The 19,689-nt window shown below is 41.4% G+C and overlaps 1 protein-coding gene across 3 annotated transcripts in view; it reads right to left on the reverse strand.

Moving 5' to 3' along the window:
* The window catches only part of larp1b (La ribonucleoprotein 1B), a 135,369-nt gene that overhangs the window by 33,832 nt on the left and 81,848 nt on the right, over positions 1 to 19,689 (reverse strand). For 2 of the 3 annotated variants that reach the window (XM_060934786.1, XM_060934787.1), the window contains exons 5-11: positions 18,857 to 18,973; positions 17,943 to 18,108; positions 8,409 to 8,553; positions 7,970 to 8,144; positions 5,084 to 5,325; positions 3,421 to 3,483; positions 641 to 997 (exon numbers count right to left, since the gene is read on the reverse strand). In XM_060934786.1, the coding sequence (XP_060790769.1) occupies positions 641 to 997; positions 3,421 to 3,483; positions 5,084 to 5,325; positions 7,970 to 8,144; positions 8,409 to 8,553; positions 17,943 to 18,108; positions 18,857 to 18,973 (1,265 nt within the window). The remainder of the gene's footprint in view (positions 1 to 640; positions 998 to 3,420; positions 3,484 to 5,083; positions 5,326 to 7,969; positions 8,145 to 8,408; positions 8,554 to 17,942; positions 18,109 to 18,856; positions 18,974 to 19,689) is intronic. The other variant, XM_060934788.1, reaches the window with a different exon arrangement.

Raw genomic sequence — 19,689 nt, forward strand, 5'->3', positions numbered from 1 at the left:
TGCAGTGTTGAGAGCTCTAAAATTCCAATGTTTACATACCTTGGCTGTAATTAGGACACGACTGTCACTTGGTTTTATATGGTGGACTTCACGGACCCAGCCACAGACAAAATAATTGTATGACTCCAGCGACTTGTATGCTTTGAGGTCGTCAAGTGTGTAGGCACTTTTACTATTCACGAAATAGTTCACAATATCAGGGTACAATATGGATGGCAGCCCTGCATAGTCACTTGAAAATGCATCTTTGTCCACTTCGTAGGGGTCAATTCCCCCAATCAAGGCCAGTTTGGCTGCATACCGTTGTTGTGAGATGTCGTCCAATGTATCCATATACTTCCGTTTGCTTGATTTCGCCGACATTGATCTTTATTTTAGAAAACTGACTATATAACTTTATAAATTCGTCTGAGATAACGTAGCCGGTAATGGCGATGGTCCTTTGTTTGCCCCACAATATGGCGGCTGGAGGGCGTTCCCCGGAATGCCGTGATGTCAGTGAAAACTATCTATAACCAATTTAGCCATGAGCAAGCGATACTGTTAAATCTACATCCAAGTTTATACTTTTTCACTCTCAATTTTACTTCATTTATTTTTCTTTCTATTGATTTGCATTACCATTCTTCCCCCTGCTCACCTTCATGTTGGCGCCATCCAGCTGATTCTCGTCCCCGGTCCACAGGTCCTGCTCATAGTAGTACAGGCCGTCGTTGATGGCCTTGGCGAGCTCGGCAGTGATTTTGGCGCGGGAGACGTGGTTGCCTGTACGGTCGCCTCCCGGGTGTTTGCGCAAGTGCGGTGGCGTCTGTGTGACGATCAGGATCTTGTTCACGTCGCTGTCATCCAGCTCACCGTCCGAATCGTCATCCGACCAATCAGTAAAGGTGTTCTTGCGAGGTGCTGCAAGTTGTTCCATCTCTTCATCAAACAGGAAGTCCAGCTCTTCCTGGTCAGCCTCGAGTGGTGGATTTGTCTGGACTGGTGTTGAACGTTCCTGGGCAAAGAAACATTTCCTACATGAATTCAGTTGTTCAAGCCAAACTTTTAATCAAACTACTTTTTTTCTTTCCTCAAAACATGAACACAGATTTAAAGTGTATTTTTAGGATTTGCGCTGAACATTAATCTCATGCAGTTAACAGGATGCGCGTGTTAGAAGTCCCAGTGTGCGGATGTGAAATTTTAATAACTTAAAGCTTTAAATTTACAGCTTTAAAGATGTTCATAAAACGACTTTAACCTGATTACAGGTACTGATTCACAAACAGGATTCACTCATCAATTCTAGACATATACTGCAACAAAGGGCAAAGACTTCAATTTCTTGCCTCCCAAGTTTGGGAGATGAGACTTGGTAAGTAGATAAAGGTTTTATTTGCAATGATTCAACATAGCTCAACTGATACACAACCCAAATCAGAAGGGATATCACCATCATCAGCCAATAAAAAGTGAGTGTGTGAATAGTAAATACAGGTAAAAGTAAAAGTAGATACAGTGAAAAGTTTTTTTTTTTTAAAGATAAATACAGGAAGGAGATAAAGACATATAGCAGACAGTAGGACTCAGTAATATTGCAGAAATATCGTATCACAATCCTTTATAAATGTATACATTATGTACACTGCAATACAAGTTTGGACAGATCTGTGAATAAAAGGGTTTTCCTCATTTTCAGTTAGGGCCACGCCATTTTATATCATTCATGATATCCTGGTACAAATCCACCCAGGATAAGAATTTGTCGTCCAGCAATACTGATGATCTAGTCAATGATGTGTTTATATACACGCCGCAACGTGGGCATCTCGCCATGTGACCCTCAGAACAAGAACAAACATGGCCGAGTTCCAACACTAGATGAGGAGGAAGAACTGATCCCCAAAAATGAGCTTCCTCTGTAATATCTGAAATTATTTTCTCCACAGTCACTGGATATGAGCAATATCCAGCTCATATCGCGTACTCTGATTGGCTACTCTACTACTGGACTATCAGTTCATATACTGTGAGTAGAGAAAAACTAAATGGCGGAGTGTGTTACTGAACCAACCGAGGACAAAATAACTCTACTCAAAAACAACTCCCCCCCCCAAAAAAAAAAAAAAAAAAAAACCCAACAAAATATGGAATGAAAGTTTGATGGAAAGAACATCTCTTTTTTTTCACATTTTTCACAAAGTGCTCCTGTCGTTTCGACGGTTTGTTTACATTCTAAGCGGAAATTATTTTGTCAGATGTTTTTTATAAAGTTTTTATTTATTGAATTTGCAAAAAATAAAAATGCTCTGTTTCTCAAAATCCAGTGAATGTGGAGAGAATGAAGCAGTTATTCCACTCAATCTCGTCATACATGGATTACAGACAACTCGGTGCTACGCGCCTCGTCGCCTATCAGCTCATGTACGACTCGATTTCGTGGAATAACTGTTAAATGGCCGACTTCACTGATATAATTTAGCATTTGATGAGGGTCACGATTAAATTTGACTTTTTTTTGGATCTATGTTTGAGTTTACACGTCTCTGGACTGTATGCTGATGTGATTCGTGGCTGGAAAGAGTGTTAAATGATATGAAAATAGTATGATTACTGAAAAAAAATGACATTCCATGATATAGTTTTAAGTCCCTATTTTTAAATATTTTCTACTATTTTAGAATAATTATGGAAAAAAATAATACAACAAAGCACACATGAAATTATTCAGTGACCAAAAGAAAAAAAAAAAGAAAAAGTGTTTGGTTTTTTTAAATTTCCTAACAGAAGCTTTTTCACATTTTTAATTCTTGGCCTCTCAAACAGCTTCATAAGGAGCTTCACCAAGGAGGATTTTCATAAAGTGCATAAACATTTCACGCTTCTCACCACTTCTCTTGAGTTCTGCATGAAAACTATTTGCTTTAATTTAAAAAGAAAGAAAGAAAATAACTACTTCTTAAAAATATATATTTTGACTCAGAAATACACTTTAATTCTTCACTAACTTCACTGTTTAGATTTCAAATATACGCTTTTATCAAAATGTCTTAAAAAATTGCATCAATCTGATGTATACCTTTTGACTGGTAGTGTATGTACGATATAATTTATCACAGTGTTGACAGATCAGCCATCTGCAGCCACAGCGGAGCAAAAACATCAGAGTGGCAGAAACAACGAGCTGGTCGAGTTTTATTCAAAATCTATTACAGCATCCACGACCAGGGGCAAACTAAGAATCAGCAGAGTGCATCTGAAAATGTTCTTGAATCATAAACCTAACATGCCCTGTCCAGCTTGAGAGATCAGATGATTAGGATCCATTTTCTTTCCAAAGAAAAGAAAGAATCTTTCCAAAACAGATTACTAATGAAACTGAGAAATAAAAAATGGGGGAAACGCGAGGGCAGAAAAAGGTGTGCAAGGATACTCAACTGTTAAGAGGGAAGGCTCAGACATGGAGGAAGGAGGAAGGTGGTGGTGATGGGTTTCAGATGGCTGAGAAAGCACAGGAGAGAGGGAGCCATGAAATGAAGAGAAATAAAGGAGATAGCAGTAAAACAGAAATGAGAAGCTAGAGACAAACACGGCAACAGATGCAGCAAACAAGTTAAAATGATTTAAAGGAGTTAATAATTACAACATTTTTACACTTAATGGGGAAACATCTCATCTCATCTCATTATCTGCAGCCGCTTTATCCTGTTCTACAGGGTCGCAGGCAAGCTGGATCCTATCCCAGCTGACTACGGGCGAAAGGCGGGGTTCACCCTGGACAAGTCGCCAGGTCATCACAGGGCTGACACATAGACACAGACAACCATTCACACTCACATTCACACCTACGCTCAATTTAGAGTCACCAGTTAACCTAACCTGCATGTCTTTGGACTGTGGGGGAAACCGGAGCACCCGGAGGAAACCCACGCGGACACGGGGAGAACATGCAAACTCCACACAGAAAGACCCTCGCCGGCCACGGGGCTCAAACCCGGACCTTCTTGCTGTGAGGCGACAGCGCTAACCACTACACCACCGTGCCGCCCCATGGGGAAACATGGTAAATTAAAATAGTTGTAATGTACTGTACAGGTAGCCGTCGACTCACGACTGCGTTTGGTTGCGACTGACCGGTCGTAAACTGATCTGGTCGTAAGTCGGCCTGTGTTAAATGAACGTAAGTATATTGTGATGTGTAATGATATTGTAATCATCTTAAAGTCTTATTTTATCAACATTTTCTTATTTCATTACCTTGGCTCATTATTTGGTTTAAGTCAAACACTGCATGCTACACTGCGTACAGTACAATTCGTTTAATATGTGCAAAACAAAAAATATGAAATACAGGTGTGAAAAATAGAAAACATTTTAGTTTGAAACATACCAAAATACAAATGTAAAACATAGCAAAATACAAAATTTAGTGACCGCTGGCATCACTGGTGCTTGGCTGTGGGTCGTCTACGTCATCATCAGCTGTTGCAGCGCTCGGGCTGGCGGGAGGATTTGCTCGTTTCATAAACCAGGAGCTGGGGCGGAAACTGTATGACGGAGTGCGCGAGGGCGCGCGAGAGAGACTGCGCATGCGCCGGGAGCTGGGGCGGAAACTGTCGTACGCTCAGCTGGGAAACACTTGCCAGTCATAACCAGACGGTCGTAAAGTCGATCGGTTGTAAGTCGACGACTACCTGTACATAGTAAATCTGGTGGTTTAATTAATGGTGGTTTAACCACCACCTGGTGGTTTAATTAATAACACTGGTAAGTATTGTTTAATTTAAAATGAACATTATGTTATCGAATAATTTTTGGAGCATGAAAGAACAGCTTTATCAAATTCCATTCGTTTGTAATTTACATTCAGTGCGATTTAACTTTATATAATACACAAAATAAGTTGAACACCGTTATGGAAGAAAAATAATTTCTCATAATTTAATTCTATTTCTCTCTGAAGCCAAGTCAGAATCAAGTCTAACGAATAAGAAAAGAAAATTTGCACTCTAAAAACTAAGACAAGAGAAGAGCTTTACTCCGTTACATCAGTGTGTGTGTGTGTGTGTGTGTGTGTGCACGCGCGTCCTCAGACCTTTACCTTGTTTTTCCCAGACGTGTTCTTGTGCCGTTTCTCCACCTGAACCCACTGGCTCTCCGGATCAGGCGCTCTGATGGACAGCCCCTCGGTGGTCCTCTCATCTGAGCTGGACACACTTTTCGACTCGACTGTGGACGACTCCTCGGACTGCGGTTTGGCGTCGGTATCGGAGCTGTCGTTTAATTGGCCGTTTGTTGCAGGAGGAGGTTCGACTGTGGTCTGACTGGCCGGGGAAGTCAAGACTGAAATGGAGGAGGAAGTGGTTAGCTGCGGGGTTTTGTGCACGTGAGTGTTTTGTACTGTATCTCTACAGCAACACACCTGGTTCGAGTTACAGAAGACACAAAGAGTTTAATGAGTTTAATGGTAGAGTTTAATGGTAAGCACAAAGAGTTTAATGAGATGTGTAAGGGCAGGTAATCTGAACATTGTGTGGTTTTTTTTTTCAATATTAAGCATGTAATTTGCTGAAATGAATACAGACTGAGACATCAAAGCCTGGAGGTTCATGTCAGAGTTAAACGGCGTACACACAGGAAGAGCCTCGCAGTGATGGTCACCGGAGACCATGGGTGTCAATGAAATTCGTCAACCTGTAGTGATAACAGGCAGCATAACCGTTGGCGATGTAAAGTGGGTGGGTACGGAGTTAAACCAATGCCAACTTTGAGGTGACGCCATTGAAGTGACAACCAATAGGAGTGAAGGACTCTGGTGACTGACTAATAAATATACAATATGGCAGCCAGAGCCAGGAATGTCCATTAGTTACCAACCATCAGCTACAAAGCAATAGGTGATGAGTGAACCAGCCCTTTACACATCAAACTCAACTAACAGTAATAATGTGTATTACTGGATTAACAATTTGTGAAAAATGCAATAACTCTTGGGGGGGGGGGGGGGGGGGGGGGGGAGATACGTTCTTACCATCAAATACTTTTATTCCGTATTTTGTTGGGTTTTTTTTTTTCGGGTTTTGTTTTCAAGTAGAGTTTTTATTTCGTCCTCGGTTGGTTCAGTAACACACTCCGCCATTTTGTTTATTTCTACTCACAGTATATGAGCTGATGCCCTAGTAGTAGAGTAGCCAATCAGAGCACACGATTGCTCATATCCAGTGAATGTGGAGAGAATAAAGACATTAATACTAGATTAAAAAGTTTGCTAATGTATATGGTATACTGATAACTAGTTTTGTTTGAATGATTTAATAATTACCAACACCAGGGATCCCAGCAGTAATTGAAAAAAATAGAGGAATGTAAGAAACTATCACCGGGCGGCACGGTGGTGTAGTGGTTAGCGCTGTCGCCTCACAGCAAGAAGGTCCGGGTTCGAGCCCCGTGGCCGGCGAGGGCCTTTCTGTGCGGAGTTGGCATGTTCTCCCCGTGTCCGCGTGGGTTTCCTCCGGGTGCTCCGGTTTCCCCCACAGTCCAAAGACATGCAGGTTAGGTTAACTGGTGACTCTAAATTGAGCGTAGGTGTGAATGTGAGTGTGAATGGTTGTCTGTGTCTATGTGTCAGCCCTGTGATGACCTGGCGACTTGTCCAGGGTGAACCCCGCCTTTCACCCGTAGTCAGCTGGGATAGGATCCAGCTCGCCTGCGACCCTGTAGAACAGGATAAAGCGGCTACAGATAATGAGATGAGATGAGAAACTATCAGCAGGGGTCAAGGGGGCTGCCTGACGCTGTTGAGATTTTAACATTTAAAGATGCTATAGAACACATTTTTTACATAGATTTAACATAGAAAAGCAACAGAATTTAACCATAATGTGAATCTATTTGATGCCATATTTTGTAATCAATGACATAAGTGGCAAAAAAAAAAAAATTATAAAAATTAGACGAAAATGTAGCTTTGAAGAATATACTGGCCTAAATATTCCACTGATTTTGTTATAATATAACAATAGCATCCATAGTTCATCTCATTTGTTTATTTTTTTTGTTTCGAGTTAATGTCAGTACTAGTCTAATATAAGCCACATTCATTTTTCAAAAATCATGAATATGAGCAGAAATCAATGATTCAGTAATATTAGATATAGACATATGTACAGCAAATACTGGAGATATTTGATTTAAACCTCTCTTTTTGAAAGGTTTCACTGCAGAGGAATGTAATGCTCTTTTCTGGGGTGCATTCTGTCTTTCCTCCAGTTTTCTCTGCTTTTGTTTCTCTGATCTTTCCTTCTGCTTTTCTGATGTTCCTGCAGGGCTCTGAATTAAGTTCAACGCATTAGAAACAAAAGCACAAACGGAGTTAAAACATGTTTTCTAGCAAATGGGCGCAGACATATTGTTTTCTTGTTCTATCGTGTACAGTCTCGCGGTCAGTGTTGCCAGATACTCCTGACGTTTTCCAGCCCAAAATATGTTCAAAACCTGCCAAAATGCACTTGAAACCCCCCAACTGGGCGGAGAACTGCGCAATCTGGCAACACTGCTCGCGGTATTTACATCAATTTAACTTCCGAGTGTTCCCGAATGTCAACGAGAACAAACGAAGCCGACGAAAACATCGCTAAACAAGCAAACCGAATCAGAACGTATTCTGCTGGTCATTTTACTTAAACATATTTTTAATGGATATACAAGAGATTTAAAAAAACCAACAAAAAAACCACTTTCCCTAGAAAATAGCGGAATTCCGCTAAATAGCGGACGTCTGGGATCCCTGCAAAACGTTATACAGCTGATGAACTGCTCCATAAAGCACTAGGCATGCTGAAACTTGATGATTAGATTGTTATAATGATAATAGACTGGTAGAACATTGCAGTATTCTGTAAATATGCTAATCAGTACAGAATTCTGCTGTAATACTGATCAGTTATATGAGGATAGGAAGATAAAGAGCAGCAGCAGAGTTCAGAACCTGCAGTGAGAGAGGTGAAGGTCTGTCCCGGGATAAACTCTGGACAGTGAATGAGTTGGCTGAAGTCTGTGTGTGAAGAGTTGGCGGGCGGCCCAGGGATCGGCCAGTGCTCCGGATCATCCTTTCTCCGAATCCGTTCATCGACCAGCTCCACAACGTCACTGCTTTTCACTGCCTGAAAACACACACAATTATAAAGCTACAAGTCAAACTCTTTCCCACTTGTGTGATAAATGAAGCTGAGGAATCGAAACCTAAACAGCAGGACTTCTGACTCGCCACCATCAAGGTTCTCCAAAGGTGTGCAAAACTACACACAGAACCTAAACCCCTTCTAAATTAGTCAGTTAGTACATCATAAGGATCTAGTAAGCTTTCTTCACTGCTAAACGAAATCCTTTTGAAGATTTGGATTTGAAAGGTCAGGGTCAAAGGTTACCTCCATGATGAGACTGATGTCAGTGGTGAGGGCTTGGATGCGGCGGAAGCCGGCGATGAGCGAGATGGGCAGGAAGCCCTTGGCGTCCATCTTTCTCCTCAAGAAGAAATCCCGCTCCAGGTTGTGCAGGCTGAAGTAGTACTCGCTTCAAAAACAAACAAGCAAAACTTTAATTCATTTGCAAATAAACTGAATAAATAAAATAAACAAATCCCAGATAACACAGCATACTGGACAACGCACAGCGTAAAGCAAAGTTTATAACGAGACACAAGACTACCACAAAGCTTCGTTTTGCTTATTATGGTCTTGATATTGTTAGCGTGTCATATTTGTTGAACTGCATGAACAAATATCTACAACTAAAATACACACACACCTTGCACTTTTACTGATGTTTTCATCATTACATTATGTTCAAGGGGGTGAATATTTATGCAAGGCACTGTACGCATCCAGTCCAAGCATGTGTCTGAGATTTAAGTGCACAGGTTTTGACAAACTATATTTCAACACAATTCCAGCACTCTTCACTAATAAGTGCAATCAAGCAATCAATAAATAGCATGTTTCTATATAAACTCATACTCCTGACAGCTACAGTGACGACGCCAACGCACAGGGATTCATACGGATTTATTCAGGTAAAATCAGGCTGTTACAGGTTAAGGTGCATCACACAATGTGGTTTAGACGCTAGTGTGTTTACCATTTGAATAAAATGCTTGACATCGTACACTTTGGGGGGGGAAAACTAAAGCAAATGGACAGAATATTTAGATACATTTGAATCTCAGGATTTCTCAAACAGCTGTACGGCTCGTTAGGGTCGGGAACTGAAACGCCACTCCAAATCAGAACCAAATCCAAAATGCCAGGTACCGGGTACGTGTCAAATAAAACTGAATTTCAGTTCTTCTTATTGGTTCTGCGATAACCCTTTATTATTGTAAACAAAGGCTGCATATGGGGGAAGCCATGGCCGAAAAGTTAGAGAAGCAGCTTTGGGACCAAAAGATCGCTGGTTTGATTCCCTGGACCAGCAGGAATGGCTGAAGTGCCCTTGAGCAAGGTGCCTAACCCCCAACTGCTCCCCAGGCTGCTCTGGGTGTGTTGGATGTCGCTCTGGATAACAGCATCTGCTAAATGCCTGTAATGTAATGTACATATCTGTAAGGATGTAGGTAACTCTGCGTCAGGACGCGTCTGTGCGATTATGTCATGCATCAACACAACAGCGAGTCCGTTTATTTAGATTCAAGCTCACACACATGGCTAAATGACAACAGTGTGAAAAATGAACAGTGGTACACAATCAAAAATTATTTCTGTTATCTAAACCAGGGGTTCCCAAACTTTTCCATGCCAAGGCCCCCCAAACAGCATTAGCTTCTGGCCGGGGACCCCCTTTGCAAACCCACAGACAATGCTATGTACAGAAACATCAACTTTTAGAATGTTTTCTCTTTTATTCAATAGTCAATAATTGTCACATTTGTTTAGCAGAAGAATATTATTAACTAACATGTTTTCAACACAAATATTTTCACACTGAACAATAAACTGTATAACCTCCTGTAGTACCTGATTCAACTCGTTATCCATCCTTTTTGCGACCAGTGCCTCGCGATGGAGCGTGCAGTGTGTGGCCGCTACATGCGGGGCCTTCTGCTTAATGAGCACAGTCACTCCACTGATCTTCCCGGTCATTGCCGCAGCTCCGTCCGAACACACAACGGGTCCAGTCCAATCCGTTAGACTCGATGTAATCATCCAAAACTTGAAAAATGTCTTTCCCAGTAGTGCTTCTTTCAAGTGCTTTACAAAATAGTATTTCCTCCACAAATCTTTCCTGTGAAATAAATCTGATGTACACAAGCAGTTGGGCCTCATTGGATAAATCTGTGCTCTCATCCAGCTGAAGTGTGAAGTATTCGCTGGCTCTCACCTGCTCCAACAGCTGAGCAGATACGTCTTGAGCCATGTCACCAATCCGTCGGCTCATGGTGTTATCAGAGAGTGGGACAGCAGCGATTTTTTTGGCAGCATCCTCACCAAGCAATTCTCGGACAATGTCTTTGGTGGCTGGTAAAATCAAATCTTCTCCAATTGAGTGAGGTTTTTTAGCACGAGCAATGTGGTACGAGGCTAAAAATGATGCCTTCAGGGCCGCTCGGGGACAGTACGGTAGCTTGCTGGGTGAATGCAGCAGATTGCCTGACCAAATGCTCTTCTTTGCGTCTGAAGAAATCGACTGTTTTTTCGGCATCTGTCAGATGTTTTTGTACCAAGTGATGCTGAAGTTTTGAAGGTTTTAAGCACTCGTTTAACAGGGTCTCCAGACAGAGGACGCATTTCGGGCAATCATGGCCATTTTTCTGTATGGCTGTAAAGCCATACTTAATGTATGCTGCCTCATATTTTCGGATTTTAGTTGGCCAGGACTACTTAGTTTTTTCGCAGCAGTGTCCTCCACAGCAGGGCTGTTGGTTTGTTCCTTCAGTCTCTTCTTCAAAAACCTGTCCATTTTGCGCTAGCAATACGCTAGCTTGAGGAGCAAAGCAGCTTGATAAATGGCGCAAACCGCAACGTCACAGGCAATCGGAGAGATGAGCATGGCAAACAACGTTTCGATGTGATGTATTATTATTAATAATATTTTATAATAATGATTAAAAAACTAATTACAATATATTTAATAATAATTATTAAAAAAAAAGTATATATTTTTTTTCGCAATTTTTTTGTTATCGTCCCTCCAACTTTCTGAGGCCCCCCTGGCGCCCCCCCAGGGGGCCGCGGCCCCCACTTTGAAAACCACTGATCTAAACCGCATCCTTGTTTTACTTGGCCCATGTGAGCTTCAGGAAAAATAAATACGGCCCGTAGAACACTACTGCTCAACATTTTCACAAGGTCCAGAATTCTGAGAGAGAATCAATTACAGTTCTTCAGGTTCTCACAAAAATGCTGGCCCAGGCAATGTTTGAGTCCAATACTCCTGATCTAAATATTCTGAAACTGAAATGGGGAACTGATAAGAAACCGGAACCGATAATCAGAATTTTAAAAAATTCAAACGATACCCAACCCTACAGCTCCTACCTTAAATAACTGATCCTTCAAGACTAATTCCCAACTGAGTATAATGTATTCATTTTCAATAAATGATGGATAAACCCAGACCTTTGGCCCGTTATACTGTGAACACAGCTGAGATGCCAGTGCTCATCAACATTATATCACTTCATTTATATCTGTAAAATATAGGCATTAAGAAGTTCTGTAAAAACTTGCCTATGTCACACCCCGCCCCAGAGGCTGTTATAATCGGGTACATTATTTCTGTGCCAGTTACTCATTTTTTTAATAAAGGTTTCGGTCAGGCAGGTTGGAGCCTGAGAATCATAAATAATCTCAAACTGTACAGTACAGAGGATTTAGCCTTCTAGGTCCCTCCCCTCCGTAAGGGACATGCAGAGACCCAGTCAGACTGCGAACTTCAAGATTCTGAAGCTTGTGGCCAGAAAAGTATAAGAGGCATCAGGTTATGATGGGTGGGTGGAGTCTCTGAACTTCATTAGAATGAAGTTATAAACACACTTGCAATGAGGTCAGCATTGAGGAGGGGGAAAATACGACTGGAGGAGCTGGTTTACATTTATTTATTCAAATTATGGCTGTTTAAAAAAAAAAAAACCCTGTTCATAAATCTGAGCTAGTCAGGACTAAACAAAACCTGAACTAGCCTCCAATAAAAGTTGACATTTTGTACTTTTACTTCATATTTTCCGAATCAACCTTTTCTGATGGACACTACAGTAGAAATGGCTATTTTACCTCCCAGACTACAGCGGTCTCCAACGCTCATGCCTGCACACTCCGCAGAAGACATGATGAGAAAGTAAGACGTGAGACAGGACAGACAGCTTTTTGGGAGAAACTTCAGGATCTCCACCCAACATTCCAATAGATTTATTCGGCTATGTTTAGCAGGCGAGTCACATGCCTACATACTCTTGGAGGTTGAATTACTTCATGGCAGCAGAGCTCCTGTATGTAGAGCACAGTGTGTGCAAAAATGCTTCAAAAGTTCATGGCCCAGTTCTCTCAGGCTATTCGGTTTCTTTCTTTAAAACCACCTTAAACATAAAAACACACTTTATGAGTTAACTTTTAAAAATAAGGGATTTAATCTGAAGATGCAGACTAATCAAAGGGTGTAGGCGGCCACTGCAGTGGTTTTACCCCAACAAAAGTGCACTGATTAAAAAAATAGCACCGTAAGGCCAGTGCTGTGTCAAAGTACAAGACCCAATCATACTGCAATAAGCAAGTAAACGAATTAACCTAAAATAAATAAATAAAATACCCACACAATTTATATTACACACACAGAGATAGTGGTGCTTGAAAGTTTGTGAACCCTTTAGAATTTTCTATATTTCTGCATAAATATGACCTAAAACATCATCAGATTTTCACACAAGTCCTAAAAGTAGATAAAGAGAACCCAGTTAAACAAATGAGACAAAATTATTATACTTGGTCATTTATTTATTGAGGAAAATGATCCAATATTACATATCTGTGAGTGGCAAAAGTATGTGAACCTTTGCTTTCAGTATCTGGTGTGACCCCCTTGTGCAGCAATAACTGCAACTAAACGTTTGCGGTAACTGTTGATCAGTCCTGCACACCGGCTTGGAGGAATTTTAGCCCGTTCCTCCATACAGAACAGCTTCAGCTCTGGGATGTTGGTGGGTTTCCTCACATGAACTGCTCGCTTCAGGTCCTTCCACAACATTTCGATTGGATTAAGGTCAGGACTTTGACTTGGCCATTCCAAAATATTAACTTTATTCTTCTTTAACCATTCTTTAGTAGAACGACTTGTGTGCTTAGGGTCGTTGTCTTGCTGCATGACCCACCTTCTCTTGAGATTCAGTTCATGGACAGATGTCCTGACATTTTCCTTTAGAATTCGCTGGTATAATTCAGAATTCATTGTTCAATCAATGATGGCAAGCTGTCCTGGCCCAGATGCAGCAAAACAGGCCCAAACCATGATACTACCACCACCATGTTTCACAGATGGGATAAGGTTCTTATGCTGGAATGCAGTGTTTTCCTTTCTCCAAACATAACGCTTCTCATTTAAACCAAAAAGTTCTATTTTGGTCCAATCCGTCCACAAAACATTTTTCCAATAGCCTTCTGGCTTGTCCATGTGATCTTTAGCAAACTGCAGATGAGCAGCAATGTTCTTTTTGGAGAGCAGTGGCTTTCTCCTTGCAACCCTGCCATGCACACCATTGTTGTTCAGTGTTCTCCTGATGGTGGACTCATGAACATTAGCCAATGTGAGAGAGGCCTTCAGTTGCTTAGAAGTTACCCTGGGGCCCTTTGTGACCTCGTCGACTATTACACGCCTTGCTTTTGGAGTGATCTTTGTTGGTCGACCACTCCTAGGGAGGGTAACAATGGTCTGGAATTTCCTCCATTTGTACACAATCTGTCTGACTGTGGATTGGTGGAGTCCAAACTCTTTAGAGATGGTTTTGTAACCTTTTCCAGCCTGATGAGCATCAACAACGCTTTTTCTGAGGTCCTCAGAAATCTCCTTTGTGCATGCCATGATACACTTCCACAAACATGTGTTGTGAAGATCAGACTTTGGTAGATCTCTGTTCTTTAAATACAACCCCGATTCCAAAAAAGTTGGGACAAAGTACAAATTGTAAATAAAAACGGAATGCAATAATTTACAAATCTCAAAAACTGATATTGTATTCACAATAGAACATAGACAACATATCAAATGTCCAGAGTGAGACATTTTGAAATTTCATGCCAAATATTGGCTCATTTGAAATTTCATGACAGCAACACATCTCAAAAAAGTTGGGACAGGGGCAATAAGAGGCTGGAAAAGTTAAAGGTACAAAAAAGGAACAGCTGGAGGACCAAATTGCAACTTATTAGGTCAATTGGCAATAGGTCATTAACATGACTGGGTATAAAAAGAGCATCTTGGAGTGGCAGCGGCTCTCAGAAGTAAAGATGGGAAGAGGATCACCAATCCCCCTAATTCTGTGCCAACAAATAGTGGAGCAATATCAGAAAGGAGTTCGACAGTGTAAAATTGCAAAGAGTTTGAACATATCATCATCTACAGTGCAGAATATCATCAAAAGATTCAGAGAATCTGGAAGAATCTCTGTGCGTAAGGGTCAAGGCCGGAAAACCATACTGGGTGCCCGTGATCTTCGGGCCCTTAGACGGCACTGCATCACATACAGGCATGCTTCTGTATTGGAAATCACAAAATGGGCTCAGGAATATTTCCAGAGAACATTATCTGTGAACACAATTCACCGTGCCATCCGCCGTTGCCAGCTAAAACTCTATAGTTCAAAGAAGAAGCCGTATCTAAACATGATCCAGAAGCGCAGACGTCTTCTCTGGGCCAAGGCTCATTTAAAATGGACTGTGGCAAAGTGGAAAACTGTTCTGTGGTCAGACGAATCAAAATTTGAAGTTCTTTATGGAAATCAGGGACGCCGTGTCATTCGGACTAAAGAGGAGAAGGACGACCCGAGTTGTTATCAGTGCTCAGTTCAGAAGCCTGCATCTCTGATGGTATGGGGTCGCATTAGTGCGTGTGGCATGGGCAGCTTACACATCTGGAAAGACACCATCAATGCTGAAAGGTATATCCAGGTTCTAGAGCAACATATGCTCCCATCCAGACGACGTCTCTTTCAGGGAAGACCTTGCATTTTCCAACATGACAATGCCAAACCACATACTGCATCAATTACAGCATCATGGCTGCGTAGAAGAAGGGTCCGGGTACTGAACTGGCCAGCCTGCAGTCCAGATCTTTCACCCATAGAAAACATTTGGCGCATCGTAAAACGGAAGATACGACAAAAAAGACCTAAGACAGTTGAGCAACTAGAATCCTACATTAGACAAGAATGGGTTAACATTCCTATCCCTAAACTTGAGCAACTTGTCTCCTCAGTCCCCAGACGTTTACAGACTGTTGTAAAGAGAAAAGGGGATGTCTCACAGTGGGAAACATGGCCTTGTCCCAACTTTTTTGAGATGTCTTGTTGTCATGAAATTTAAAAATCACCTAATTTTTCTCTTTAAATGATACATTTTCTCAGTTTAAACATTTGATATGTCATCTATGTTCTATTCTGAAAAAAATATGGAATTTTGAAACTTCCACATTATTGCATTCTGTTTTTATTTACAATTTGTACTTTGTCCCAACTTTTTTGGAATCGGGGTTGTAAAACAGGGTGCCCACTCACACCTGATTGTCATCCCATTGATTGAAAACACCTGACTCTAATTTCACCTTCAAATTAACTGCTAATCCTAGAGGTTCACATACTTTTGCCACTCACAGATATGTAATATTGGATCATTTTCCTCAATAAATAAATGACCAAGTATAATATTTTTGTCTCATTTGTTTAACTGGGTTCTCTTTATCTACTTTTAGGACTTGTGTGAAAATCTGATGATGTTTTAGGTCATATTTATGCAGAAATATAGAAAATACTAAAGGGTTCACAAACTTTCAAGCACCACTGTATGCATGTATGTGTCTATATCTGTCCATCTATTTATCTCTCTCTCTCTGATAAACGGAGACAGATACCGTATGGAGATAGAGAGCACGCAAGAGATAGATAGACAGATACATAGAGAGCGCACGAGATAGACAGACAGACAGACAGACAGACAGATCGATCAATCGATCCCACCCCCTAGAATATATAATGATGGCACAAACTGAACAAATAGGTTGGTAGATATGTGGATGGATGGATGGACGGACAGACAGACAGATATCCAGACTGGATTACATTGACACCCACCATGTCATGTGTGTTACTACACAAACTGTACAGTGATTTTCTCCATTTTCTAAAATACAGCCATCCTTTGAACTACTTCTGCTTCCTGTTTTGAAATATGCATAATAATTTATTTGCTATTAAAGTACTAATTTTATCATTTGTAATATTACATACGTAAATCACGGGCGAGCTGGATCCTATCCCAGCTGACTACGGGCGAAAGGCGGGGTTCACCCTGGACAAGTCGCCAGGTCATCACAGGGCTGACACATAGACACAGACAACCATTCACACTCACATTCACACCTACGCTCAATTTAGAGTCACCAGTTAACCTAACCTGCATGTCTTTGGACTGTGGGGGAAACCGGAGCACCCGGAGGAAACCCACGCGGACACAGGGAGAACATGCAAACTCCACACAGAAAGGCCCTCGCCGGCCCCGGGGCTCGAACCCAGGACCTTCTTGCTGTGAGGCGACAGCGCTAACCACTACATCACCGTGCCGCCCCAATCAAAACTCACTGTTTATAATTTTATCTAGCTTTGTCACTTCAGTGTGTCTTCCTGTTGTCCAATTAGTTGCTGCACCACATCAAGCAACTTATTTTGTATTAAAACAAAGAAACAAACAAAAGGCCGTCAAATCATATTTAAAACGTACTGTGCTTTGAATGTAGCATGCTTAAAATAGTAGGAGATCGTATAAAACAAAAGGGCTTATTCTTCCTCTCTGAGCGAGTCATGTCTTCTTGTTTCTTTCATGTCGTATTTTGTCGGTTTTCTCTCTCTTCCAGTTCTCTCGCATGACTCTCCCTCTCCCCTTCAGCCCAGACTCGAACTTGGCCACAGTTCAGGAGCAGCTCAGACCACAGCTTCACTCCCCGCTGATCCTGGACCAGCCCTTTAAACCACAATTATGTAAGTGACGGAGAGAACTGATTCCAGACCTGTGTGTGTGTGTGTGTGTGTGTGTGTGTGTGTGTGTGTGTGTGTGTGTGTGTGTGTGTGTGTTCATGCACGTGTGCGCTCCCTGTGGGACTGCAGTACACAGTGCAACAAGCATGTCTGAGCTTACTCAATATCATTAACACACACACACACACACACACACACACTTATGTACACATTTCATGTCTCTTACTCTCACTTTCTGATTCACAAAAATACATGTTTGCGCGCACACACACACACCTCTGTCTTCTATCCTTCTGAGGACCTTCCACTGACAATTATGAATGCTGTGCCTGCCCCAAACCCTGACCCTCAACCTCAGTAATAAAAAGAAAACGTTTTTGGCTCTTTTATTTTTTTCTGTTTTTGTTAAAACACCACCACTTTCCTTGTGGGGACCATCCAAATCACCCCACAAGGTCAAAATTGTCAGACTGTACTATCCTTTTGGGGCCATTTGGTCCTCAGTAGTATGTAAAACACACACACACCTCTGACCCCAGCCACTCTGACCCCAGCCACTCTGACCCCTTTCTTCTCCCTGATGCAATCAGAGCTCCATCTACTGGTGGCCATTTTTAACACACCATGACAGTGAAAAAAGTGTGTGTGTGTGCACGTGCGCAGCTGTCCTTCTGATTTTACTCCTATAGTTAATTGACCGTTTGGAGTTCAGGACAGCGGGAGGTAAACTCACATCTGGCGCTTGATGTACTCCTTGAGCAGACTCTCCTCGATCGTGTACATTTGTACCCGGTTGCCGTCGTCATAGAAATACATCATGTTGGTCCCAAACTCCGGAGGAACGGTGCTGGAACCATCGGCGTAGGATTCCCGATAACTGTGGGAGTAGTCAAAACGTCCTGGAGGATGCAGATTTACAACAATTAATAATTTCTTAACAAGAAATTTCATATCCATATAAATGCATATAAATAAATGCCTAAACCCTTTCAACATTTCAGTATTTTAAGGCAAATTTCTGCAAATTGTTGTGATACATGAGCATATCGTTCAGAAACAGGGCTAATTTGAATCTTTTTGCAGATTATAATTTCACTAAATGACTTCAGAAAATGACCTGTGCTTCATTTAATTCAAGGAAGTACACAAAACTTGACCTTTTTTTGCACCACGTTTGTGCTTATCTCTCTGTACACTATACATTTGAAAAAAAAAATCAGATTAACAGATGTTTGTTCAGGACCATTTTTTCACTGATACAAATAAAATAAATAAATAAAATAATTATTTAAAAAAAATTTTTACATGAAGTTTTTAAGGAAAAATGATCAGAGTTGCAAATTAATGATTTACACTTTCTATTTTGTTAAAAGGCCCAAACATGTTTGAGAGTGTACATATATGATATGATATGATATATGATGCATGATAAAGTCAGTGCCTTTTAGAAACCCGGTGTCAGTACTCAGTTCTTTGTGCTTGGTGAGTAGCCTGAATTTCAAACAGAATTTTATTTAGGAAGTCTAAAATAATATACTTCACTGCTTGTGTAGGACTTGTGATTCCTATTAAACCCCCAGACAACCATGTTGTAGTATAGTAAGGATCCAGTAATCGGATAGTCTACCACGTGGGCCATGCGGTTACCTCGGCCGCGACCTCTGCCCCTGCCACGACTTTTGCCTCGTCCTCGGAGGCTGCCGCGGACACTGCTGCCCTCGCTGCGAACGCTTGATGTCTCGTCACTGAAATCCCTCCTGAAGCCTGCACAAACACACGAGAGAGAGAGAGATATAGGGGATAGGTCAATCAGTTACATCTCTTCAGAGGGAGAGAGAGAATAAACACAAACTGTAAAGCAAAGAACACCGATGACTAATAAACCCCTCCATTCAGACTCAACACAAATTATTTCCGATATCCAAAGATTAAAGAAAGCAAGCTAAGAAAGTGAAAGACATTAAGTGTATATTTTGGCCACACCACCGTATCCATCTTACTCAACAGCATGACCTAATCCTCAAACTCGGCTACACAGTTTAATGCAACACGATACCCGTCACATCCCCCTCTACCCAGCAGCACGGCCTCAAATAGAGACGGAACCTCTCCGTGTCTTCACCCTCGATAAATCAATAATGAAAAACAGGAGCTTTGAGAATTGAGAGCTTGACACACCGCTAGGAGAAATTTAAAACAGCGTTTGTGTCCTCATGCCCCTTATTCTCATCGTAGCTATAGTGAGTTATGCAATTTATAACACTTCTCACTCCTCAGTGTGCGCAATAAAGAATAATCCCCAAATGACTGAGCAGCTTCCCAAACACAGTCATCCAAAACACTGAAGTTGGGAATCAAAGCAATAATGCTTTGATTTATTCTCATCATGAATGACGAGCGTGCCGCTTGTCATTCATGATGAGAATAAATCAAAGCATTATTGTTAAATCCAGAACAGAAGATAAACCCTCTGGCACGGA

Source organism: Neoarius graeffei, chromosome 11, assembly GCF_027579695.1.
Source record: "Neoarius graeffei isolate fNeoGra1 chromosome 11, fNeoGra1.pri, whole genome shotgun sequence".
NCBI classification, from domain to species: domain Eukaryota; kingdom Metazoa; phylum Chordata; class Actinopteri; order Siluriformes; family Ariidae; genus Neoarius; species Neoarius graeffei.